At 38.4% G+C, this 24,691-nt stretch overlaps 4 protein-coding genes and 1 long non-coding RNA gene across 7 annotated transcripts; 2 read left to right on the forward strand and 3 right to left on the reverse strand.

The window, feature by feature from the left end:
- Positions 1-360: 360 nt before the first annotated feature.
- Positions 361-5,153, reverse strand: LOC146664567 (uncharacterized). The gene is made up of 5 exons (XR_014912488.1): positions 5,135-5,153; positions 4,317-4,579; positions 4,052-4,223; positions 3,547-3,667; positions 361-3,242 (listed from the first exon to the last, which is right to left on the reverse strand). It is a non-coding gene; the product is annotated as an uncharacterized LOC146664567 (long non-coding RNA).
- A 1,030-nt stretch (positions 5,154-6,183) lies between these two features.
- Positions 6,184-8,721, forward strand: LOC146664568 (uncharacterized). Its single transcript, XM_085411734.1, has one exon. The coding sequence runs from the start codon at positions 6,710-6,712 to the stop codon at positions 8,006-8,008; it is 1,299 nt and encodes a 432-aa protein (XP_085267860.1). The 5' UTR covers positions 6,184-6,709; the 3' UTR covers positions 8,009-8,721.
- Positions 8,722-11,114: 2,393 nt separating this feature from the next.
- LOC146664569 (uncharacterized) lies at positions 11,115-15,798 on the reverse strand. Of its 2 annotated transcripts, XM_085411032.1 has the most exons (5): positions 15,639-15,798; positions 13,678-13,767; positions 13,183-13,341; positions 12,764-12,859; positions 11,115-12,354 (listed from the first exon to the last, which is right to left on the reverse strand). In XM_085411032.1, the coding sequence occupies exons 3-5, from the start codon at positions 13,213-13,215 to the stop codon at positions 12,076-12,078; spliced, it is 408 nt and encodes a 135-aa protein (XP_085267158.1). In that variant the 5' UTR covers positions 13,216-13,341; positions 13,678-13,767; positions 15,639-15,798; the 3' UTR covers positions 11,115-12,075. The 2 variants fall into 2 exon arrangements, with proteins under 2 accessions (XP_085267158.1, XP_085267159.1); XM_085411033.1 differs by lacking the exons at positions 13,678-13,767; positions 15,639-15,798 and having other exon boundaries at positions 13,183-13,621.
- Positions 15,799-16,807: 1,009 nt separating this feature from the next.
- slc15a5 (solute carrier family 15 member 5) lies at positions 16,808-20,317 on the reverse strand. 2 transcript variants are annotated; one of them, XM_085411034.1, is made up of 9 exons: positions 19,933-20,317; positions 19,372-19,594; positions 18,866-19,035; positions 18,535-18,755; positions 18,259-18,445; positions 17,901-18,089; positions 17,649-17,780; positions 17,446-17,554; positions 16,808-17,178 (listed from the first exon to the last, which is right to left on the reverse strand). In XM_085411034.1, the coding sequence occupies exons 1-9, from the start codon at positions 20,282-20,284 to the stop codon at positions 17,055-17,057; spliced, it is 1,707 nt and encodes a 568-aa protein (XP_085267160.1). In that variant the 5' UTR covers positions 20,285-20,317; the 3' UTR covers positions 16,808-17,054. The 2 variants fall into 2 exon arrangements, with proteins under 2 accessions (XP_085267160.1, XP_085267161.1); XM_085411035.1 differs by having other exon boundaries at positions 19,727-20,067.
- Positions 20,318-21,954: 1,637 nt separating this feature from the next.
- ccdc34 (coiled-coil domain containing 34) lies at positions 21,955-24,646 on the forward strand. Its single transcript, XM_085411736.1, has 7 exons — positions 21,955-22,084; positions 22,332-22,582; positions 22,665-22,788; positions 22,901-23,008; positions 23,094-23,252; positions 23,336-23,465; positions 24,269-24,646. Exons 2-7 carry the CDS (start codon positions 22,347-22,349, stop codon positions 24,469-24,471), a joined length of 960 nt encoding a protein of 319 aa, XP_085267862.1. The 5' UTR covers positions 21,955-22,084; positions 22,332-22,346; the 3' UTR covers positions 24,472-24,646.
- Positions 24,647-24,691: the final 45 nt, after the last annotated feature.

Below are 24,691 nucleotides of genomic sequence, written 5' to 3' on the forward strand. Positions count from 1 at the left end.
TCCACTCTTTTGAGTGTTAAATTAACACTTTTCAAAGTGTTATATTTTTAACAACGAGCTAGTGTTATTTTAACACTGCACAGAGTTAAAAATTAACACTGAGTAACACTGACCAGTGTCAAAAATATTCTACACTGGTGTTAAGTGTTAAAAATTAACACCGAATAGTGTTGGTGGTACTTTACACTAGCCCTGGTGTTAAAAAATTCAACTCTGAATAGTGTTAATTTTCTAACACTAACACTAGTGTCAGTCAAATCATTAATACCACCAGATTACAATAAACTCCCATTAATCTCTGATATCTCTACTGCTACAATTAACCCCCAACATCCACCCATTACAAAGAAATACAAGACATTAACGTTCCAAAATACTTTGTATTCAGATACACCACAAGTAAACAAGTCATACAAAATTACAGTATGGGACAATGTACATTTTGTCATCAGTGCCATTTGAAAATTGCCTATCATAAGGTCTATAGTACACCAGATCATCTACAGAGATCAGTGCAAAGACATCTAATCCATCCTCAATAACAAATGCATTTAAGTGATCATTGAAATATACTGTTGAGACCTTACAAGTTAGAAGATAAGTATTGAAATCGCTAACAATTATACTGACAATCTTACTGAACAAAGGCATCTCATTTTCAACACCAGAACAAACATACATCCCAACTTGATATTCTGTACCATAACTTTTGACCCAGGAAGTTGTAGAAACAATAGAAGAAACATCAAACATTTTATTCAGTGCTTCACTGCCTTTTAAGCTGCTGGCCAAGACTTCATTAATGGGGCCGAACTGTAATCTTTTAAAATAAAAATTTTCAAAATGAAAGGCTAATTGATTCTGATGTTTTTTTACTAGTGTTTTTGTGATATTTTTAAAGTTCTTTACAGATCTTTTGAAGAACTTGTGCTTTGCTTCAAATCTCATGCACCACATATGTATGAGTGGCCCAATTTTTCTAATGCAGCGTGGGTAATGGATCATTAGGTGGTGCTTTGGAATCAAATTCCGTTCTGGAAAGAGAGATTTGAAAGCCTTGTGATGATCGGCAATCAGATGTTTCAAATAGCAAGTCATGCCATGAGTTATAATGGGTGAAAAAACAATGTTCACAATTTGAACTAACAAAAGTAGCAAGTTCCAATGTCCATCATTTCTGCAAACGATATCTCCAAAAATCAATGGGCTATTCCGCAAAAGACACCATGACTGCACAGCATTAAGCCCAAGATCTTTGCTGTTGTCATCCAGTTTTAGCCCACCTGGCCTGTTCCTTCTCTGTGCATATCCGTAGTTAAAGCTTATAATTCTCTGTGACAATGAATTCAAGGATATCAAAGAGGTCTTAATCAAGTACTGAAACACAAGCTTTAACTCATACTGCACCACTCCCTCTAGTAGATCATGCATTATGTCTACAGCATAGTTGTCTGAAATATGGAACAGCCGAAGTGAATTGAGTAAACAATTTCTTTTTACACCAAATGTTGAGGCCAAAGCAGGATTTTGTTGAATGGCACCACAGTGTTTGTAATGAAGTTCTTTGGAACGCAGTGTTAAGCCTACATGATCTTCACTAAAAACTGACTGCAACTCTGTCTTATCAGTTAAACAAAATCTACAACAATAGTTTGCACTAAATGATTCAACAAAACCAAAAATGCTATGTAAAGCCAAGTTGTCACCTGTAATCTGAAAAAGCGAACCTCTCACAGGTGTGGCTGAAAAGGGCACTTGCATTCCTTCAGTCTCTAAAATCTTTAGATCATCAACAAGTGGCTTTAGGATAGGATCAAACCCATATTTTTTTAAGTCTTCTGAATGAAAAAGGGCTACAAGATGAATGTTCATCACCACAGAATTTAACTCTGGTGGCAAATTTCTCAAAACAAAATAAATACAACCAAGTTTGTGCACCCCCTTTTTTGAGCCTAAAGGATTAGCAGTTTCAAAATCGTCATAGTAGAGCTGGATCTGGAGAGCATGTTCTTGTTGTGAGAATAAACTGTGATTTTTGAAGTAGGAGCCGTCATTTAAATCTCTGTACAATCCCTCCATGTTTAGTTTTTTTTTCTGGAAACTGCTACAAAGTTCACTGTTTCGAAACATAGATGAAAGGGATCCCATGATAGGAACGTACATGAATTTATCATTGACAGGAACTTGCCTGTATGTCCCTGTTGTTCTATCTTTGCGTACATCAAAACGCACACCAAGAACATGCTCTATGGGTTCAACTATTTTCCATTTTTGCTCAAAATATCTTATCCTTTTAGATTCTGTGTTAAGACATGAAAATGGATTTCAAATCAAATCAAATCACTTTTTATTGTCACATCACATGTTTTCAAGCTGATCAAAGCAATCCTCAACTTTTTCTAAGGTTTCTCTTGATGTATCAGTTGACAAACAGTCGACAACAGATTGTTTTGCATGTGCATGGATGTCATTAACCAGTTCCTCCAATGAACCAACTAAACACTGTACAGTACTTTCAGGAACTCCTGATGATTGTACTTGAGCAATAACAGAGCTGCACATGTTCAGTATTTGCCTTTTTTCAACTGGAACCGGTGTAGTTATTGTCATGGGATGAGCCACATTTACAGGCTGTGAAACAGAGGTTCCATCGTTAGGTACAGGCTCAAAATTGTTGATGACCTCAGAGTGAACGCAGTCTCCATGTGCTCGGAATAAGTGCCGCTTGTAACCAGAGTACGTGTGAAAGATAAATGAACATCCAGGCTCTCCACAGGTCAAACGTAAAAACTTTCCTGGGTACAAACCATGCTGGAACTTCAAATGTCTAAATAACACTGAGCAACTTGTGTGGTGTATCTTGCAAATGTAACAGATGAACATTTCCAGTCAAAGTGCTGAATAGTGGATATCTTTAAACCGTACAGTGAAGACTTCCTCTTGTTTCATTGACCCGAGGACTGTCCTTCACGCTGCCAACATCAATGCCATACACTTGATGGTCTGGATGAATGTGTAGAAGTTGTCCAATGCCTTATCAAAGGACACGGCAAATTAAAAAAATGTGCCTTGAAAAGTTTTGCCTTGTCAAAACCTGCATCTCCCATCTGTGTCACACAGGGAATGACCTTTTGATCTAGGACAATGTAGAAACTTTGGATGATGTTCTTTCTTTCTCCAACCCACAGGACGAATGGCTGAGTGGGGCCAGCCTTAAGAAAAGCCTCTGTGCTACCTCCCACCTGAGGGAGAGAAAGAAACCAAGTGATTCACATTAAACAAAATTGATAATCTGATGTTGAGGCATTGCTGTTTGAAATTATGACAATATTAAAATGTTTCACTCCGCGCGCACAATTATTTTTGTTTCAATGTGTACATTTAGTTTTAATAGAAACAATGACATGTCAGTCCTGCAACACCAAGCTTGTCTGGGATAGATACATCTGCTGCAGGTTGGATCACCTTGCCATCTTAAAATATCAGCCGTTGATAATTTGCATCTGTTCTCATCAAAAGAGAAATATACAATTCTAAAAAGCATACCTTGATGAATTTCATTAGGTGGTGAGCAGCATCTGATGTGCTAATCTTTGAAGACGTCCTTCCCTTAGATGATGGAGTGAAGTGAAGCAGCAAAAGAGGGCAGCCGCCTCGCAGTCCCAAACTACAGAATAGAAATTAAGATCATCACAATTACTGTCATTTAAAGGACCACAGCAGTCATTTTTCCACGTTATGTAATACCATGATGACATTTTAGACACCTGATAATTTTTCTAATAAGGCAGTTTTCCAGCGCCTTGGTATAAAAATTCATTTCTAGAGACTTAAAATCTTCTGGCCACCAAGTGAAGTAGATATCGAGTCATAACAATAGTAAGATTATGTAACTTTTTTTGTGTTCAAACTACATTAAATGTCATTTCAGGTTTAACATGTTTGTAAGCTTGTTTTCATACCATACAGAAATGAGTGATATATTGTGTTGTGGGAATTAAGCAAATGCTGTAAAGGCATGCAAAATCTACCATTTCCAACTTACACTTACCAGCCTCGTTAGAGTAACGCTGTGCAGAAATGAGCAGCTCATCCAATTCTGTACTCTGGGACAGATTTTTGCAATCTTTGATGATCCTTGGCTTGAAGAATGTTGGCCACTTTGCAAGGAACTTACCAGACACTTCCTCCCCAAAAAACAGCATTGTGAAGTCTTGGTCAATCTTAAACACAAAGTGTAACAACAGAAACAACACATTAACAAGAAAACAAACAAAGGAACCACAAAGCAGTCATTAAATTATTTTATGCCTTACCAAGCCAGGTGTATCCAGAAATCTTGGGAAAAGGTCCAGGACAGTAGAAGCTATGGCAGGTTCTTGAACCACTTTTTGCCTATGTTGAAATGTCACCTTCATGTTGTCTTTGACATGTTTCATGTCAGTTGAGTGCCTCTTCCTTGCATTTATCACCTGACAACGGCCTCACATTTGAACACAAGTTGCGAAGAGTCTTGGGGCTGTCTTGAAAAGCTGACTTTGATTAGTTCATCTCTTCTCGGGAACCAGCATATCACCACCTGCCAAGAGTAAAATAAGGTCCAGCATATAACACCATTTCTTTGCAAAATATCTAGCATGTCTAGTCCCTTTAGACTGAGTTAAAATTAATTTTGTTAAGAAAAACATCCTTGGTCCATTTTTTAAGTAGTACAAGCTGTGTAACATGACTGCAATACAGTATTTTCTCAACTATCACAGGGGTTAGTAGGAACCATATTTCTATTTTATTATTTTTTTATATATTTTAAGCGATAAAAACCCTCCCCACAAATATTCCTGACAATGTAGCGTTTGGTTTGTTCGTTTTTAAATTTCAAATATTGTATAACAAGACAAAACTGCAAATATGAACGCATCCCCCCCTCTCCCTCTTAACTAACCGATGCCTTTAATTGAACTACCAAATTAACACAATGGTCCTCTCTTTCTGGTCAGACACTTTGCAGCACTTCTGCTGTAATTTTATTCATATTTAACAAAATAAAAATGCAGAAATAAGTGTACACATTAGTTTTTGACTCTCACTGAACTAACAAAGCCAATCCCTCCACATGTTTGTACTCTCTTGTTACCTCGGCCAGGTCCGCGGCTCTGAACCGTGGTAATGACACCTCTGGCCAATACGCTGGGTTGTCGGGCTTGTAGCTTTACTGTCAGCGAACACAGTGTACAGTCGAATCTTAACAGCTTTCTTACAAGCAGGCACTCATTTTGGCGGCAGTGGTTATTATTATATTTACATGCTCTCTTCTTCCATTTCTCATCGGTAACAGCTCTTACTTTCTCCCTCTCTCGCGCTCAAACACACAACGGGAGGGGCAGTTCCACACGTTCTCCCCGCAGCACGGACTACACTACCCATGAGGGCCGGTAACACTCTGCCCTCATTGCCTTTATATTAAATCATTTTTGGCTAATGACAAAAAAAAAGTCACTTTAAGGGCCAAATTGCATTATACTTCTTCACCTCACCTGACGTGGGCCGCAAGTGGCCTTTGGGCCACGAGTGGCCTCTGGGCCGCGAGTTTGAGACCACTGACCCTAAGGCTTTGGCAGTTTAATTCGAAAATAAATAAAAGGCATTTAATAAAAACTGTGAAATATATTAACATGTAATATTCATTACAGTCTGCCAATAGCCAGATTATGCTAAATGAATATTAGGAAAGAAACTGGTACTTTGCAGAGTTCTAGCTAGCAGTAGCCCAGCTTAACAAAAACCGTTAAAATTCAAATATGACACTTAAAGATGATGTATTTTGATATAAATACTATTTCTTTTACTAGTTATCATGTTACTTGTTCTAACATCAATCTAAAACTTAATATTTAACCGAATAAAACTTACCGCATCAGCAAGAAAAAATGGCGACCGAAGATTCTGGATTGTGAAGCTCCACAGGAAATGAAGGTGTGGTCTAATTTAACACCCACAGTGTTAAAATGCAGTAACGACTAAAATCTACACTTACACTTTTCAGGAATCAACTCCCGATGTGTTATTTTAACTCGATTAAGTGTTGAACTAACTCGGAACTCTGTTGAAATCTACTAACACTGAAAAATCAACACTGGCATTTTTGCTGTGTAGCGGCTGGAGGAGGACTATCCTCCGCCTGTGAGCGCTTTGGCACGAGCGATGTGCCCACGGCAGCACCCGCTGCTTGTTGATAGTAAGAGCAACAAGCGCTTTCACGTCAAAAGTCGTCATAAATAAGCCTCCAATAACACCAGAAAAAGTCGCCAGATTTGTCGCTAGTCGCTTTTTAGAAAAAAAAAAAAAAACGACGCTAAGGGGGGTTTGAAAACTCTCTAAATATAGCGACAAAATCGCTAAGTTGGCAGCACTGTTTTCAGGGTATTTAAAAAAATTCAAAACAAAACAAAACCGTGCATCTCAATGTGTATTCTCTGAGCATGCGCAGAATTACGCACAGCTGTCATGTGATCCTGTGATCCTGTGATCGAACAAAGGATCAAAGGCTCAAAGAGCGCTGACGTCAAATTCGCAGCCACGAAAGTCTATAAATAGGGATCAGAAGCAGCAATTTTAAAATCAGTTTGTTCACAGCCTTCAAACGTTCGACCAGAGATACATTTGGAAATATTTCTAAGCCTTTTCAGAGTCACTGTGCACAGGCTCCAACATGCTTCCACAAAAACGCCAACAAACACAAAAAGATTATGCTGCCTGTCCTTTGTGTTCTGGCCGGCCAATCTCTCCAGGAGAAATGACCACGGATGGTGTCTTATCAGTCCAAAGAGCATTACATGAAAGTCAGAAGGAAAAATCTGACCTACATTACAAAATTAAACAAATTGAAGAAGAGAAGCTTCAACTAGAGGAAAAGTGCAGACAACTGGAAGCACGAAATAAAGACCTGGAAGAAAAACAGCAACGCCAGCCTGATATAGAAATGATCAATGAGGGCTCGGGAGTGAAGTTTGATGAAGGACGAGAGAAGATCTTTTCTCGTTTTCTTTCATCAGGAACACAGAGTGCTGAATTAAAAGAAACATCTGCCCAGCTTCAACGAAAGAAAGCTAATATTGAGGAGATACAGTGGGATCTCCAAAACATTGAGAAACAGAATCAGGTGCTTCGAGGAAAGCTCAATGAAGCGGAGAAAACAATTGAAAAAATCCACCAACAGAAGACTGAACAGGAAATACAAATGCAGGACGAACTCAAAGCCATGCAGAACTTGTACAACGATCTGATAGTCAGGTTTGGTGTAACAAAGTGCAAAAATGAAGAGCTTCTTGAAGAAAAAAAGCAACAGGAAGAAGAAAAACGTATTATCCAGGACTTTGAGAGAAGGCATCTAGAATTGCAAGAATTTTATAATAAAGAATATGACGAAACACTTAAACTGCAAAGAGAAAAGGAAATACAAATGCAGGACAAACTCAAAGCCACACAGAAATTGTACAACGATCTGATAGTCAGGTTTGGTAAAACAAAGTGCAAAAAGAAAAAGCTTCTTGAAGAAAAAAAGCAACAGAACAAAGAAAAACGTATTCTCCGGGACCTTGAGAGAAGGAATCTAGAATTGCTAGAATTTTGTAATGAAACACCTGAACTGCAAAGAGAAAAGGAAATACTGGAAAAACGATGTTCAAAGATGCAGCGTAGGATTGATGGAATGAAGAGGAAACACTCAGCGGTCATTAAGGAGATGTTGTTGAAGTCCAATGACTTGAAGAGCCAAATAATTGAAATGCAGGCACAAAAGCAACAACAAGAGAAAATACATGAAGACCTGACAGAAAAGCTTAGAAAAAAACAAGAAACTTTAAAAGAAATGGAGCAAAGATGCCAGCAACTCGAGCAGCAGAATGCAGAAACAAATGATCAATTGAGAACCCTTATCCTGGAGAACGAGCTCATGGAAAAATACCTGAAAAAGAAGAAAAAAGGCTGGTTCTGCCGCTTATTCAGATGATTTAGCCTCGTCCTCCTCCACCTGTGATCCATCTTACTTTTCACCTCTCCTGTCCCCCCTAACACATATTCTCCACCTTCTTCATCTTTTTTCTTTTTTCACCCTCCCCCCCCAACCAGTCCCAGCAGTTGACTGTCCCCTCCTGAGCCTGGTTCTGCTGGAGGTTTCCCTGCCTCGGAACCACCTCCTGATGTGGTCCCGACACAGGAGAATCTTGGTCTTCAACCTGAAGAGCTTGATTGTCCTGTCTCAGAACCATCTCCTGACGTGGCTCCGACTAGTGGTTCATGGCGTCATGGTGCCAAACGCCTACTTAAAATAGGTTTAGGTGTTGCCGCAGTAGGCCTTATTATACCTGCAGCTTACTGGGGCTTTTCAATGCTTAACAGTGATTGCCTATTTAACTCTGTCTATGGCCTCCTTGAGCCATATTGCCACCTTGGTGATGGATTAGGTCCCTTTTAAAGACTAGTAATGATGGACTGCTTTTCATCCACAGTCCAGAAAACCATACGTTGTTCATGTTAGACAACGTGCGCAACATTTAGCTAACTTGTGCTCTCATTTTTCTTTTCTTTTGCCTCTCACCCCCCAACCAGTCGCGACAGATGGCTGCCCCTTCCTGAGCCTGGTTCTGTCAAAGGTTTCTTCCTGTTTAAAGGGAGTTTTTCCTTTCCACTGTGCCTAGTGCTTGCTCACAGGGGATCATTTGATTGTTGGGGTTTAATTTGTTAAAAAACACAACAAATTAGGTGAGGGGTTCACATAATAGAGAGCACGACAAAAACTACAAATTTTTAAAAAATTTGTTAGTTGCAAATCAAAATAAAGACAATTTCTGAAAAACATCTCTTACGGCTCTGTTTATTTGCTTAAATGAACACTTGTATTTTTTGTCATAGAAGAATATATACATTGTCTTAAATATCTAATAATTTTAAATTTAGCCCTGCACTCCATGAGATAAACTGAGATGAGATAAACTGTGGCACAGACGGCTGTCGGCCTGGCGAGGGAGAGTTCCTCTTCAACCTCCAGACGGAACCCAGTTTGTTACTCGCAGCATCGCAAAATTAGACACAGCAATTTCTTAGAGTCTGGTTTAAGTCCTGAAATGACATCTCCTTACCTGTCACGGTTCTGGGTCAGTTTGAGCCAGTATTTTGAGTTGTTATGTTTTGGTGTGTTTTTGCATTATGGATTGTTTTCTTATTCTCTTGTGGTGCTTTTGTTGGTTATGATGATGATGATTATTAATCTATGTTTTAGTTATTCTTGTTTAGGGATTAGTTCTTAGGTTTTGTGTTCTCATGTTTTTTGCTGGTTTAGTTCAGTGTCTAGTCTGTCTCTCTCTGTCCAGTCCGTGTCTTAGTTTAGTGTTAGTTTAGTGTGTATTGTTTTCCTGTTTCCTGTTTTCCATTCCCTGATTACTTCCCTGTGTATATTAGCCCTGTGTTTGCCCTTGCTCAGTGCCGCATCGTACCATCGGATGTGTGTTTTATACTGTGGTCAATATTTTCGTGTTCACTACCCTTGTTCAGTTCATGTTTTAATTTCTCCAGCAATAAAGCTGAGGTTTTGAGTTACAATTCTGTGTTTGAGTCCTGCATTTGGATCCTCATCTCTGCCTGCCCGCACACAGAGCCCTCTATTTAAAATCCAACTCTTACCTGAACTCTCCTGCCTTTCTGTCTCTCTTGCTGCCTTGTAACGCACCATCCCCCTTTTGACATTAGATAATGGTAAATCAAACCTGCACTGCAGAGAGGTTGGCATGACAGGAAGTCGAGATGATAACGATAGACCAGCCTTCAAACTAAGACGCGTGATGTATAAAAGTCTTTCTACTGAGTAAAGGACAGTTTGAGTGTCCTGCTGGCACCATGCACTGTCTTCACAAGTTTCTTCTTTGTTTTCTACCATGTCTACAAGGCATCAGTGTGAACATCAAATATACCTGATTTATCTTACGGCTGTAAACGGCACACTAACTTTATCATCTTCTTTTTTTTTAATTTACCAGAGTTTTCAACAGGAATTTTTCATGGAACAAAAGCTCCGGACAACTCGATACCCTACATGGGATCAGTTCAGAATAACAAGGGTCAACATGTCTGTGGAGAATTCCTCATCACTGAAGACTTTGTGCTCACTGCTGCACACATTAATAAAGTGTTATCTTCAGGACAAGCTGCACATTTAAAATTCAGAGTTAGAGACAATAGTGCAGTTTCCAATATTAGTGCACTGATTGACAAAGTGATAAAAATAATCTCTGAGTACTTCTTTCTCAGTTAAAAATCAAGAATCAAACAGTAAACAATTACCTTTCCTCTTATTATAACTATCTTTTTTCTTTTAAATAGTAGTAAAACTGCATCAAAACACTGATTGATAAATGTTTTTTTACCTTTTCCCCCTTTCAAGTAAATAAATTAATACTTTTAAGACATTAAGACATATTTGATAATAAACATAACATGAGCAATTCAGCTACTTCAGTGTCCAAATAGTGGGAAAAGTGAAAGTAGCTTGGACGGAATTGGTCGCAAGGGAAATCCAAATAGCTCAACACAAATATATGAATATTTCTGAGGTTTCTGCTGTGTGAGTTAAACAGTGGATATTTTTAAGTCTTTCCCAAGATGCTTGTTAAAATGTAAAATCTGACATTTGGCACTTTTTGATGACTCTTACCTCGTTAGTTTTTATATCAAGGTGTAAAATGTAATAACAGCTCAACTCCCTGAGAGTTTAGGAGAGAATTTCTATTATTCTGCTTTTTCTTGTGACTAAACTCCTCTTTATTTGCAGTTTTGTGAAAGACTTGAATGATACAAAACACATAATAAACAATGTAACATGCCTTTTTAGTATTTCATTTTAAGGCTGATTTTACAGCTTCCTTCATGCCTAAAACTGAGCCCAAAGAGACTTTGAGAGGATGATTTCTCTGTAACTTAAGTCTCATTTATGTTGCATTATTTATATTTAGAGCTTTAAACATAGAGGGTGAGTCTTTTTGAGTTTATTGTGTTGTAAGGTAGAGGAACAAAATGAAAACAAGCTTTTGTTTGTTTTAAAGCGATGCACTGTAAAAAAGAAAAAGTTGAGAAAACTTAAAATTTCAAGGCAACATGATGCAAGAGATTTTTGAGTTTTCTCAACTTCTGCCAACTGTAGTTGACTTAACTAATATTTTCATGTTCTGCCAACTTGGATCTACTTGTTCACCTAATTAGGATAATCCTGTAAGTCTAACAAAGAAATTCTGGTTTCAATGCCATGTATTTCTGCCTTCACCAAACAAAGATATTCCTGTTGAATTAACATACAATCATTCCCTCCAAGGCCATGTATTCCTAAATTCACCAAACACAGATATTCTTGTTGAATAATCATACAATTCTTACTCCAGTGAGTTGAAAATTTACCAATATTAATAAAGAAAAATGTATGCTGTTATCGTACTTGAAAAAACACTCAAACAGATATAGAATAAAACAAAGCACAACTGAATGTTATGTAAAAACGTATTTATTTTTTTTCAACAGTGCTTTCAGTATATTTCAGAAGGTCATGGGCAGTGGGGTGAATTTCTGTAAAAAAGCAAACAAACAGAAAAAAAACGTGTTGCCAGTTTCTTTAGGGTGCTTTGAGCACCCCAGCAGAGACATTAAAATTCCAGAGTCCAGAAAAAAAGAAAAGTGTCCAGCAGCTTAGTCATTCACGTTCACACCCTGACTGTCCTGTAAAAGCTTAACTTAACTATTGCACACTAAATAGGGTAGTGCAACAATTGCCTTTGTACCCAGACATTGACATTTTACATGGGCTCACTATGATGAACTACAGAAGTCAAAAGTTATTAGAAATGTTACCATCAATGAACAGTGAACTATCAGGTAAAATGAACGATTATATAGAGGGAAATGGGTTGAACTACTGGGTTTTGTTTTGTTTTTTTACATGACTCTACAATGCACTTGAACATGTTTAAGAACAAGTTAAACTCATGTCTGGCTTCCCCGTTAACAGTCACAGCAAAAGCTTTGTTTTTAGAGACCTTATGCGCTGTGAGCATCGAGAGCCACCGAGTTCAAAAAAGATGCCCTGAATTGCTTCAAAGGTAAACTCATCTGCTTTGGATAATCAATGTTGAGGGCATACAGAAGGCCAAAGAGGTATGCCAAGGCAGTAGAGAGGTCTGGAATGTTATGTAGCACGATGTCCCCTTCCAACACAACAGCATGTTCTCGCACAGACGTATTGGCATCGTCATCTTGCAGGATGGTGAGGATGGCAACTGATGCACCGTTCAACACTGGTTCCAAAATGTCAGTGTCCTGAAGAGAAGAAAAGTAAAATATGAATTATTGAAAGCTAAGAAAAATTAAAGACAAAATACATTTCTAAAGATCTTAACTTTAACCTCTATACCATGATGCTCATTTGACTCATGGAGGTTTTAAAAAGAAAAAGCTTATTTTCCTTTAATTAACGGCACAATATCTTTCACCAACCAACCTTGTGATGAGTTTTGTACAAAAATATTTTCTGCTGTTGAACACCCGCTAACAATGCCCAGGTGCTCCTCAGCAGAAAAAAAGCAGCGAGAGTTATGACAACTGCAATCCTCACCATAAAATTATCTGGACTGCACTGAGGAAGTGTACATTTCCATTTTGGATTAAATCATCTTTTAAAAACATCTCATAGCAACTAGTTTTTCTTGCATTACTTTTTTGTACTTACTAAGCACTTCAGGAAAACCTGTGTTGCATCCTCTCCGAGGAAAATGGGCAGGCCTCTCAGTGCTGCTGTCTTTTGGTGGGACACAATGTCAGATGTCTAAAGAGTATTCAGTGGAAAACAGACATTTAAATTAGTATAGTAACGTGGTGTACCTACACACAATGCAAAATCAGAACTCTTATAGTAATGAAAATAAAATACAGATCAGGCCCAGCAACATGTAAAACTTAAAAAAACAAAACACCATTTTAACAATTTTACTTTCTTTTTACAAATTAAATAAAATACCGCCAAATAAAAACAAAGTAATGACTGATGACATTCATTTCCATTGATGTGTTTTGGCTGAAGCCAACATTTTTTTCTGTTATGACAAAGGTATACTCTCTTCTAAAAATGTCAGGTAAAGGAGCACTTACCTGTTCATCAAGTTTATCCAAGATGTCTTCCATCTCCTCACCAAGAGCTCCCTTCTTAGACCGGTATAGTTTCAGCAGGCCAGGCACAAATTTGTCCAGGGATGCATTGAACGTCCCCAGGAGGTCTTTGCTTGTGATCCGATGAAATTCTTCAGATATCTAAACAAGACAATAACCAAAATATTGCCATTTATTCAGCACAGAAAATTTCTGGGTAGCTGCCTTGTACAGTCTGCACCATGTTATATGCCTGACTGTGTTATCAACCGCAAAACCTACTTCAAAAATCTCTCATGAATACACATTTTGCACAGGAATAGAAACACCCTCCACAAAAAACAGTATCAATATGCAAATATATATTATGTTCACACTGAAATGTGGAATTTTTGTGGATTTTTACTATTGAGTGTGACCTTGAGAGGTGTGATCGTAATGCTCCAGGTGTTTTAAATACACATACAAAGTCTGTGTGAATGCATGGCCAATGTGCACCTTGTCCGTGATGAAGGCGGAAATGTTTCAAAAGAGTCTCTTGACTGGAGCTTGTGAATTTGCAAAATCGGCACTGCATGAACTCCACCCCTGAAACACAAGAGACATAGTCAATTTTGCCAAAAGCACTTTTGCAATGGGATAAAACATCCATATCTAACACACAGAAGGAATCCATAGATGCAGGAGCTGAATACATCAACAAGCCAAAACCAGAGACATCATGAAAAAAATATGTAAGGAATCATATTAACTTACATATGACCACTTGTCTACTATATCAAGTATATGATTGATAACATACATGACATGTAACATAAATGCAAGCTTGAATTCAAACATTTTTTTGTTACTACGATAAAAAAATGCAATAACTATAGAAAAATTAATACTATCTGTAACACAGTATACATCAACAACACACAATCATTCCTTTAATATTGTCTCCTTCCCCATTATGTAAAAAGCTCTGAAAATGTAGCAATCTTATAATACAGAGCATGAAGTACAACTTTAATTTGCGTGTGACATTAACTTACAGTACATTAGGCAATCTTACACCAGCTGACAAACTGTCAAGTCAGCTTTAAACATTACTTTAAAGTAACAGTGCTGCACCGGATAAACGGTGACTATTGAAAAAGTGAAAAAACAATATTAGACAAATATTAGACAATATGCAAGTTACTTATATCACTGTCATATAATTGGCGCACATATCCTACACCGACCCATGAAAGAGTCTCCATGACAACGCGTGCTTGGCCCAGTTTGTTGTCAAGGTTAACATAACGTTTTCATGCAAAGATAACATTGAAACTGGTTACAAAACGGGTAATAAGCTAATAAGTTTTACCATGGCAGAAGTGCTGTAAAAAGCCAGTGTGAGATACCGTCATTTAGTGATGTCTGTCTGAATTTCAGAGTGTTTAACATTAAACATTACTTTTTGCGCTGGCCACTACTCTGAGCTAAAACCTTTTTTTTTTTTTTTTAAATGTTAAACTTTATTAAGAAACAGTATACAGAACATGTATACAATCAGAACAAAATTAACATATGCCAGGGGGTGTAATACAAAGAATTACATACATTCAAATAATTTGTAATTACTACAAATGGTAATAGTTTTCATAGCCTTTTTGTTAAGTGATCCACTAATCAATTTTATGTAACATAAAACATCATTATAGTAATGTTTAAAATTAGGTTTTTTGTTACTGTATTTGCATTTGTGAAAATAAAATTTAGCTAAGATAACTAATAAGTTTATTATAAAGTAAACTTCTTGTTTTTGCCTTCGAAAGAAACAAAATACAACATTTTCCCATTTCACAGTAAAGTCATTATAGAGATGTCCAGCAATGAATCTACTGAAGTCTTTCTCTGAGCTAAAACCTTCAGAGGCTGCTTGTAGCCCGATTACGACACAGCGGCGCGACGAAGGCTGCCCAAATTCATAGTGGACTCCTCTAAATGTGTCCGAGAAATACGTCCTCCTTATAATAAGCATCTCTTAAAATGTTTGCAATATTGAAACATTTCAATATAATGTAGAAAAAAAACGAGAGAAAAAAGTTACGGATCGGACTCCCCGATCCTTATTGCGCATGTGCAAATTCTATCTGTGGAATTAGTTTTAATATTACTCTTTCTGAGTCACAAAATAAACTTTTAAGATATTTTCAGGCGTTAATGTAGCTGTGTAAATTGCTAATATCTGTTCAGTTTATTAAGACAACATATACTTGCAAAAGTGCTCCGACGCTTTCGGAGACGTCTGTTAGCCACCAGCTCGATAGCTAGCCAAGGGGGGGGGGGTCAATTAAGTCACTTAGATAACTTAAAAATGCTATAGTTGGCCTTTTTCAGTGTTTTACTAGTTCCATCCTCCCGGGTCCTCAGGAGGATGCAGCCTAGGCGCTTGTAGAAAATCTTAATAACACATGTAGTTAGCTTACCTGCTAGGGTAAATGGTCGGCAGCTCCAGCACCTGTCCAAAACTGCAGAAGTGAAAATCCTCAATGGTCGAAAAATTGCATTTTACATCCAAATCTAGCCACGATGGTTCAAATTTTCTTAGGAGGTTTTTAGTCTAGAACACATGGTAAACCACTATCACACAGCTCAGGTCTGCTCAGGCTCAGTTGAAAGTCCGTTTGGTTTAGTTCAAACTTGTTCAGACCACATGTGCCAGTCATCTACGGGGTTTCCCACTGGTTCCCAACTTGACTCAGAAACTCTGCTCAAAAGTTGATAATCTTTGTTATGCTGTCTAGAAAATCTTAGTTAGGACAACAATGAAAGAAATTTGTTGGGTAGACAAGCTTTTTTAGGTTGTAAATGGAAAGTTTTATTTCTAAGTCAGTTTAATTTAAAAACTTTAGTGAAATCAACAATTGCTAGTTATCGTTTTTACAGTGTGGGAAACTACTGCTCAACTGACTCAAAGTAAAGGATTGCTTTTTCTGAAATGACTCAAATGAAGGATCATGATAATAATTTGTTTACTGATTTTAATAAACTATAATTTACCTTTTTTGATGAGGTAATATTACAGTATACTCTTAAATTCATGTTTGCATGAATAAAATAAAGTTGTGATGACACGCAGTTAGAGACATGTTTGATTAAATGCTCATTTCATATTTTTCACATCAGTCCTAGAAATTTCTTGGTGACAACATAACTGATTAACAGAAACGAGGACGGTACCTTGGATGCTTTGTCCTTTTTTCCTGATAATTCACTGGAGAAACCTTCACAAAAATACATATAGTTATATAATGTTTATTTACTATTTGTATTGAAATTTATCCTGATATAAGATGCAATAATTTAAAGGTAGTTATACTCTTTAAATGTTTATATATTTTTCAAAGTGACGGTTAAAAACAGATTACATTATTCTGTTTGTGTCATGTCTAAAATTGATCATGTTTAGGCACACTTTGTTTGGAAAAGTGGTTAATAGCTTTAAGTCTGATTTTCATTGTGAGGAGAGCTTGAAATATGATTGCTTTGTAATTGCAGCTACTGTTCAGTCACGTAAACGGAGTCATTGCTTTAGCTAAACTGCCTTAAAGTAAGGACCATGCATACTAATAATAATATTCTTTATTGAGTTTATTGTACTAATATTCACCTTTTCAATATAGAAATGTCACAGTTTACTCCTGAATTCACATTTATGTAAATAAAACAAAGCTCACAATTCATGACGTTTAATTAAATACACAATATACGTGAAAATAAATAAAATATGCACACTTCATATATTACATTTTTACATTTTTACAATTTAGTCAATCACTATAAATTTTGACTCGGTAACAAAGTGCTAGCACCAGTAACAGAGGACATTTTAGAGAAATCATTCATAAAATGCAGTCGGTGCGGTCTACAGTGTCGTAGAAGCGCAGACAGGCCTTGTAATGCAGCAGCTTCTCAGTCAGAGGGCTGATGGTCAGCGCTTTGCCCTGAACACTTAGGTCCACGTACCTGCACAACATTAATGTAACAAGAAATACACTTAGAGCTGTGATACTTTTTTTTCTTTTTACAAATATACTTGTAAAAACATGCTTTGAATAAAAAGTTTACACTGAAACCGTTTAGTTATCATGTTTCTTATATCAAACTCTATGTATGTGTTTTTGCTAAAACATCAAATTCTTTACCAGCTGTTGATATGAACCTTCAACAGACTGTGATGGACATGGAACAATCTAAACTTTATTGGATCATCGTCTACCTGTTTTACTGTACCTGTATGACACACTCCAAAATGCCAGGGTATTTACAGCCATCAGTGTGGCCAAGAGGAAGAAGAATCTCTCCAAATTGCCATCATGCAGTGTGCTTGGGTAAAAGCTTCCTGTAACAGAGCACCACAGTGTTTAGTACCAGTGCCTCTATGTCATTTGTTAGTCCTGTATTTGTATTTTCTTGTTTGTTTGTTTGAATTTTACCTCCAGAGAGAAAGTACATCAGCTGAATAATAAAGGCACCGAGAAAACATCCCCCTCCATAGGACAGAGTGAGGAAGTGCAGGGCGATCCCTCTGATGTGGTTCGGGGTGAGCTGGAAAGAAATGAGGGAGCCTGCCAGACAACAGAAACTGTATGAGCATGTCTCCTGCTGCTTATGTGCCACATTATACTCGTTTCACAAATCAGAATGATATGCACAAACGGAGACATAACAGTAAGTCTCCCACTCACACGCAGGGGTGACGAGAGCTTCTGCCAGACCGAGCAGGATGTACTGAGGAGCCAGCTGGAAACACGGCATGGAAGAAACTTGCAAAAGCTTTCCAGAAAGTGTCTGCTCCACCAGGGGGTAAGACTTCCTCTGCAGCTCAGTCAAACCTGCAACCAGGACCGACAGAGTGGCACATGCATGGCCCAGAGCTGGAGGGGGAGGATGGACAGGGTGGGGTGATGAGAGAGGGGGCTGAGGAACGGGAGGTTGTGATTACAAGACAAAAAGAGGGAATGAGAGGAGATAAAGGAATATTTAAGAGAATAAATAACGACAACATGCGAACTAGTTGGGGCTTGCATGCATGTAAATACTCACTAATACGTTTTACAGGTGCTGGAGGAGTTTTTTCCATGGACAGGTAGCAGGTCATCACACACTCCATCAGTGGCGCTAAGAGCAGCAGAGGCAGGATGCTGATCACATTCATGGCAGCGATGGGCAAAAGGTGGTCCTTCAGGTGAAGGTTGGAGCTCATCGTCTGAATGTAGTAACCTGAGGGGATCTGTGGGAGGCATATTTCTTAACCAGACCTGAAGGCGATTAAACATGTCAGTTTTCTGCTTCATGCATTGTAATTTCTCAGGGACCTACCTGTGTGAGGCAGACTCTGTAGAGCAGCTGAAGCCCATAAAGAGGGAAGAGCTTGGCCAGGACTTTGGCATTCTCCACGTGAGTCTCACTGTACCGGCCACCATTATTCTCTTTCGCCCGGTCCAGCCAAGATGCTACCTGCCCGCTCAAGTAGCGATAGTGGAGGCAGCACATCTTGAAAGAGTTCAAGAAAACTCCCAATGTGGTCAGTAATGATCCACCTAAGCTCAATAAAAGCATGAAGCACGAACAGTTGAACTTTTTGTGGCCTGTACAAAAAAGGAGACGAGGAAAAGGTTTTCTCTTTCTAATCCTTTTTTTGGTATCTTACCTTTCTTGGGTTTGTAGGTGAGGTTACTGCGCATCATGTGTATGGCAATGAGAGCCAGCAGCACTGAGGTGAAGGGGATGAGGAAGCCCAGATTTTTGGCCACAGATTGCTGGATGTAAGCAATGCCCAGAAACACAACAGTGGAATTCAGATTCACCAGCCAGTAGAACCTAAATTAAGAGAAAAAAAATCTTAGAGTGAGCCAGTGATATTGGTCAGACTTAAATCCAAAATATCTTTGTGCTAATTTCATCATCTAGGGTGGTTCAATTTAAACTTGTTTTGTCTATGAAAGGAGAAGGAGTCCTTAGAGGAAACCCCCCATGCACTCTAGTATAGAATTACCATTATGTCAGAAAGGTTTGTTTGTAATATAATAACAAAGGCATGTCGCTACTACTTTTTTTGTCTGAAATCAAACCATACGAAACCCAACCTCGCAGAACTAAAAATGAATCTACTGGTAAACTACATGTATGATGCGTCAGGGTAGCCTCATCACCCACCAGTTGAAGAAGGTCAGGAGCTGGTGCTGGTTGTAGCCCTGCAGGTTGTAAGCTCCCATGGGGCAAAGGATAGCTCGGATGCCACCGATGCCCAGTGCAGCAGCCAGCAGGCCAGTGTAAAAAAGAATCTGCTGCTCCCGAGACCCCAGCTGGTGGGTCATGTGGTGGCTGTCGATGTAGAAATCCTCAAAGGGAAATGCCACCACAGGCAACATGGCTGTACCTACAGTGGCAGATGCATCTAATGATTCTGAGTGATATTTTCTTTTTGGCAATGGTTGATTTGATACATTCATGAGATATGTAGTCAAAAAAAAATTACTGAAACAAATGAAAAGAAGTACAAGGTGCCCACCTGTTTTCCTGCCATTTAAAAATAAAAATAAATACATTATAATATTACAACATTATAAACAGCTGTCATCGCCTAACATCAGATCTTACTCTAGTCTTGCTTTTCACAATAATACAGTCCAAGATGGTAAACGCTGTTTTAGAAGTCATATGGCTTCAAATTCTTGGCAGCCAACTTGTGTCAACCTTTAATCCCTTGTGTCTTACCAAAGAAATGAAGAAACGCACACACGTATAGCACCTTAGTCCTTCCTAGACAGGCTTCTGCAAACCAGCCAACCAGAACAGGGGTGAGTGTGCTGGCTCCTATGAAGCACAGGTTGACTGTTGCAGCGAGGTAGTTGTCATATCCGAGCTTCACAGTGCAAAATAGAATCATGTTACATACAATCCCAAAGAAAGTGAACCTTTCAAATAACTCCACAAGAAGTACACAGATGATCACTTGGAGCTTCTTGCGAGGCTTCTTTCGTGGTCTCTGGTCTAGATGAGGCGTGTGGGAGATACGTCGCAGTGGGCTTCTGCCCTCTGGGAGTCTCCTGAAGTCTCCTGCTACCATCCCGGGCAGCTCTTCTGCTTGGTGGGGTGAATGCTGTCGGTAAAGAGCTTTGAATGAGAACTGCTGCCCTTGTCGGGAAGGAGTAACAGAAGCTGGAATCTCACAACCAGGTGTGACTCTGACACTGGACACGTATACTCAGCCACACCCACCTGTTTTCTGCAAATGGCCATACCTGATTCGTCCATCTTTATTTTACGGGGAAGTGTGGATGTATTACTCAGATTTCACACATTATGAAAAACTATATAAGGGAGGAGTGATGGATGGGAGCTATTTAGAGGACAACCCTAAAATATTTCTAATATTTCAAAGATAAACATGTGGCTGTTTGATTTATTTATTTTTGTTTTTTTAAATAATGATCTTTAATGCTGTGAAGATAGCATTATTATCCAGATCAAACGGGTTCAATTTCACTTCAAGTCATCTTATAAGATACCTGGTATAAATAATGACTTAAATAATGTTGCCAATGAATGGTCTGTCATGTGATGATAAATATAATCAGTTTATTAAGTGGAGCTCTGGAGTAGTAGTAGTTAGTTTCTGGGAATACAATAAGCCCAATAACTAATGTCTCCCTTTGAAGGTTAATCTTTCCATGATTGAGGTTAACCACGGTTGCTGACATGCTCACTGTTTTCAGTTAACATAATCACAGTTGTATTGTGGGAACGTACAATATTATTGTAACATTAAAAAATAAACAAGTGCAGAAGGTTTTACAAACACTCACAAAATATTACATGTCTCTGTGAAAGCAGCTCTTCTCTTCACTTCCCCGTACAACCTCATTTTGACTGGCCTGCTGGTAATTAGACTCAAAATGTTAAGTGAGAGTGAGACAGGGTGCATGTGCAGGTTAACTTCAACTAAAGGAGCTCTGAGACAGACAGCATTTTATCACTGTAGGAGGTGAACTAGCTGTCCAAACAAGCACTGAACATTGGAATTCATTAAAGTACAAAGTCTACAGTCCTTAATAGACTTATTTTTAGACTTATCTACATTTTATTGATATGCTGACAACATTTAATGATAAGCACCTTGCAATAATACTACCAGAAATGAAGCAAGAGTCCAATCAATATATCTGATTTCTCTGTCTTCCCCACCTTTAGGAATGTCCCATGTAATAAAATATGATAGAAGCAGTCATTCTAATGAACCTCACAAAATGATTGAAGCTTTATCATATTTAAATGTCCCAATTGCCTTTTTTAATGAAGAAACAGCTAAAAGTTTACACACAGTGTATCACACACTCATCACAAACATGAATGTCATGGTAATTTTGAGCTTCATATGATGTCTTTGAACTTTTTTCCAGATTGGAACGGTTGTAGTATACATAGTAGTATATATATAGTATACATCCTTAATGCCTTAGAAAACAAGAATTAAGTTAACAAGTTTAAATTTCTTTTCGGATTTAGTCCTTTAAAGCAAAAAAAAAAAAGTGGCCTATATTTTAGTGTAATTTAAACTGGGAAGTAATATACAAACGTGAGATTTTGTACCATTATTACTTTAAATAAAAAGTGGAAATGTGAAGCAGTTTGAGCAGGTTGATTAGGACTGTTAAACTACGTGCGTTTTTGTGGTGTCGCCATGGTTACGACAACAGCGTCCAGCTCAGCGTGGGGGCGTGGTGTATCATGGGAAAAAGTTTGTAAATCACTTCTAACCTCCGCTGCTGCAAACTCGTGATTGGAAGAAGAGACCAGCTGGCCTGGAAAGAGACAGTTAACCTGTAAAATTAAACATAATAGCTCCAGTTTGCATTTGTTTTTTCCGGTAAGCTAGTTTGCTCTGCTAATGTTTCATAGCATGTCACAAAATGTGTTTATGTTGTCGTTGGAGTGAGCTAAGGAGCTGAGCTAACGTTAGCATGCTGCTAAATACATATTTTCATATAGCGTCGTCCGTGTCTGACATTGGAATTTCAGATTTATGTGTCTCATTACCCATTTCTTTTACATTTTACATAAGAAAACAGAAAAGACTTAGCGAACTTTGTTCGCTTTTGTGCTGTCCGCTACAGATTTGCTGGCTAGTGATGTCTGGAGAGAGGCTACCCAACGGCTTCAGCTCGACCCCTCTCAAAGACTTCCATCCATCAAAGGACTTTGGCGACGGAATCCTATCCGACGAAGAAGACACTTTTTCTCTGCTTTCTCCAATCTATCATGACAGCTTCGACAGTGACGAAGAAGAACTGAGATCCACCCCAGATCAGCAGACCACTTCCCCCAGAGAGAGGGATGACTCCAGGCTCAGTATTTCACCATTCAGGTGCTGCAGTAAAGCTTTAGTTCAGCTTTAGTTCTGGCTTGTTTGCGGCATAGCTAATTTTATATCTGCGTTTATTTTATAGATGTGAGCTACCAAAAGCGATTTCGGAGCAGCCTGCAGCTTCACCTACCCTCAGTGCGTGGGAAATGTGGTTGGTGAATAAAGCAAAAGAGGAGCGTCTTAAGCAGGAAAAGAAAGTAGAAAAGGCATGCAGTCATTAGTCCCATCCCCATAATAGAAAAGTGTTTTTATTCTGATTGTAATTTGTTGTAGTGACCATTTCACCCCAATAAAAGCTCCGTGTGTCCCATATATTAGGAGCACTTACTAAAAGAAAGAAAAGAAAAACAAGAACGGGAGCAGGAACAGAAAAAGCTCATCATGGAAAACAAGATCCAAGAATGGCTAAAACTTAAAACAGAACAGGTAAACAACTTCTCAAGTAAAATTGTTGTGTTGATCTTCTTATCTGCTACGCTACAGTCTTTTATGTTTCTTGTTATAATTCTAGGAGAGACATGAGCAACTTCTTAAACAAAGAAAGGAGGAGGAGGAGATGCAGAGGCAGCAGGAGAGACGGCGGGAGACTGAACAGAAAGCTCAACAAAAGTACAAAGACTGGCTGCAAAGAAAGAACCAAGAAAAAATAGAAAAGGAAAAGAAGGAGAAAGTAATCAGGCTCTCGTTCAGCTGTCTCTTCTTTTTTAAATTCCAAATGGTTTCTCAGAGATTTCTTTTGTATCTTTTTGACAGGAGGAAGCCTCCCTGAAGGAGGAGCAGGAGATGGAGCGGCGTAGGAGGGCTGAAGAGAAGTTTAAGGAATGGCTGGCAAAGGCAAATGAAAAAAGCAAAGCTAGTCCCAAAAAGCCCAGCTATCCATCAAGTATGTTTATTTGAATTAACTTGGCGTTATTGGGTTTATTTTACTCAAACATCATAATCATTCCATAGAATAGAATAGAATTCAACTTTGTTGTCATTGCACATGCACAGGTACAGGGCAACGAAATGCAGTTTGCATCCATCCAGAAGTGCTTTAGCCATGATATAGATATATTACAATATATATTAGCAATAATATAGATATGTAAGTATATTACAGAAATGGGTCTATTATGGTATGTTATAATGTACACGGTATGAAGTATGTTATGAATATTCTATAACTATAAGTATGTACAGGCTATGAACAGGATATAAATATGAAAAACTATACAGAAATCTGAGATATACAGTTATACAGAAATGTGAACTATGCAAGTTATAAACAGTTGTAGGATTAAAAATTATCGTATGTACAGAATGATTATTTACACAGAGCTATACAGTAGTGCAGTTAAGATAAGTGAGATATGTGGATAATTTCTACAGAGGCTGTATAAAGTGCTAGTGGTTGTGAGTGGTGGTTCAGTCCATGTTATTATTGTGTGTTTGAGGGTACAGTTGTCCATTGTGTGTGTGTGTAGGTGGTTGTGTGTGTGTGTGTGTGTATGTTCAGTCCATGAGTTTAACGTGGGTCAGATGTCAGGAGGCAGAGTTCAGGAGTCTGACAGCTTTGGGGAAGAAGCTGTTCCGGTACCTGGTGGTCTTAGTCCGGAGGCTCCTGTAGATAGACGGTAGCTCATTAGTTTAATTAGACTTCCAGAGATTTATGTGTCACTGTTGCATTGGATTGTTTTTCTCTAGGTCCCTATGACAAATCCTACCCATCGCCCAGTTTTGTCAATCCAATCCCCTGGAAGCCAATCCATGTCCCTCCTCCAGAACCATCCTCCCTCGAGACATCAAGCAAGAAACCTCTGAAACAGAGAAAAAGTCAACAGAGCCTCAGCAACACATTTAGGCTGAGAAACACTCAGAGTCCAGCACATTTGCAGCAGAAGAGATGACACAGCAGGTTGACGTGTATGACTGTGATGCGGCAGCTTAGTTACGGGCTTAACTGTGATTTCTCCACCACCACAGCTTCTGGGCCAAGACTCTGCTGAGTCACACAAGGATTTTTGTTCTCTTAAGGTGGTTGTGGTGAAGACGTATTTGGTTTATGGTTTTTTTTTTTTTTTTTTTTTTTTTTAAATCAATGGAATTATTCAAATTTTGATATGATGT

Source organism: Rhamphochromis longiceps, linkage group LG7 (genome assembly GCF_057381845.1).
Source record: "Rhamphochromis longiceps isolate RC_006_pf linkage group LG7, R_longiceps_female_GT1.1, whole genome shotgun sequence".
Classification (NCBI taxonomy): Eukaryota; Metazoa; Chordata; class Actinopteri; order Cichliformes; family Cichlidae; genus Rhamphochromis; species Rhamphochromis longiceps.

Excerpts from the sequence above, each read along its gene's own strand:
- LOC146664568 (XM_085411734.1), top strand. The coding sequence starts at position 6,710 with ATGCTTCCACAAAAACGCCAACAAACACAAAAAGATTATGCTGCCTGT.
- LOC146664569 (XM_085411032.1), bottom strand. The coding sequence starts at position 13,215 with ATGGAAGACATCTTGGATAAACTTGATGAACAG. Across the intron at positions 12,860-13,182 it reads TGGATAAACTTGATGAACAG|ACATCTGACATTGTGTCCCA; the intron begins GTAAGTGCTCCT and ends AATACTCTTTAG. Across the intron at positions 12,355-12,763 it reads AGGTTTTCCTGAAGTGCTTA|GACACTGACATTTTGGAACC; the intron begins GTAAGTACAAAA and ends TCTTCTCTTCAG.
- slc15a5 (XM_085411034.1), bottom strand. The coding sequence starts at position 20,284 with ATGGTAGCAGGAGACTTCAGGAGACTCCCAGAGGGCAGAAGCCCACTG. Across the intron at positions 19,036-19,371 it reads CTCCTGACCTTCTTCAACTG|GTTCTACTGGCTGGTGAATC; the intron begins GTGGGTGATGAG and ends CTCTTAATTTAG. Across the intron at positions 17,555-17,648 it reads GATGTACTTTCTCTCTGGAG|GAAGCTTTTACCCAAGCACA; the intron begins GTAAAATTCAAA and ends GCTCTGTTACAG.
- ccdc34 (XM_085411736.1), top strand. The coding sequence starts at position 22,347 with ATGTCTGGAGAGAGGCTACCCAACGGCTTCAGCTCGACCCCTCTCAAA. Across the intron at positions 22,583-22,664 it reads CTCAGTATTTCACCATTCAG|ATGTGAGCTACCAAAAGCGA; the intron begins GTGCTGCAGTAA and ends TTTATTTTATAG. Across the intron at positions 23,253-23,335 it reads AAAAGGAAAAGAAGGAGAAA|GAGGAAGCCTCCCTGAAGGA; the intron begins GTAATCAGGCTC and ends TCTTTTTGACAG.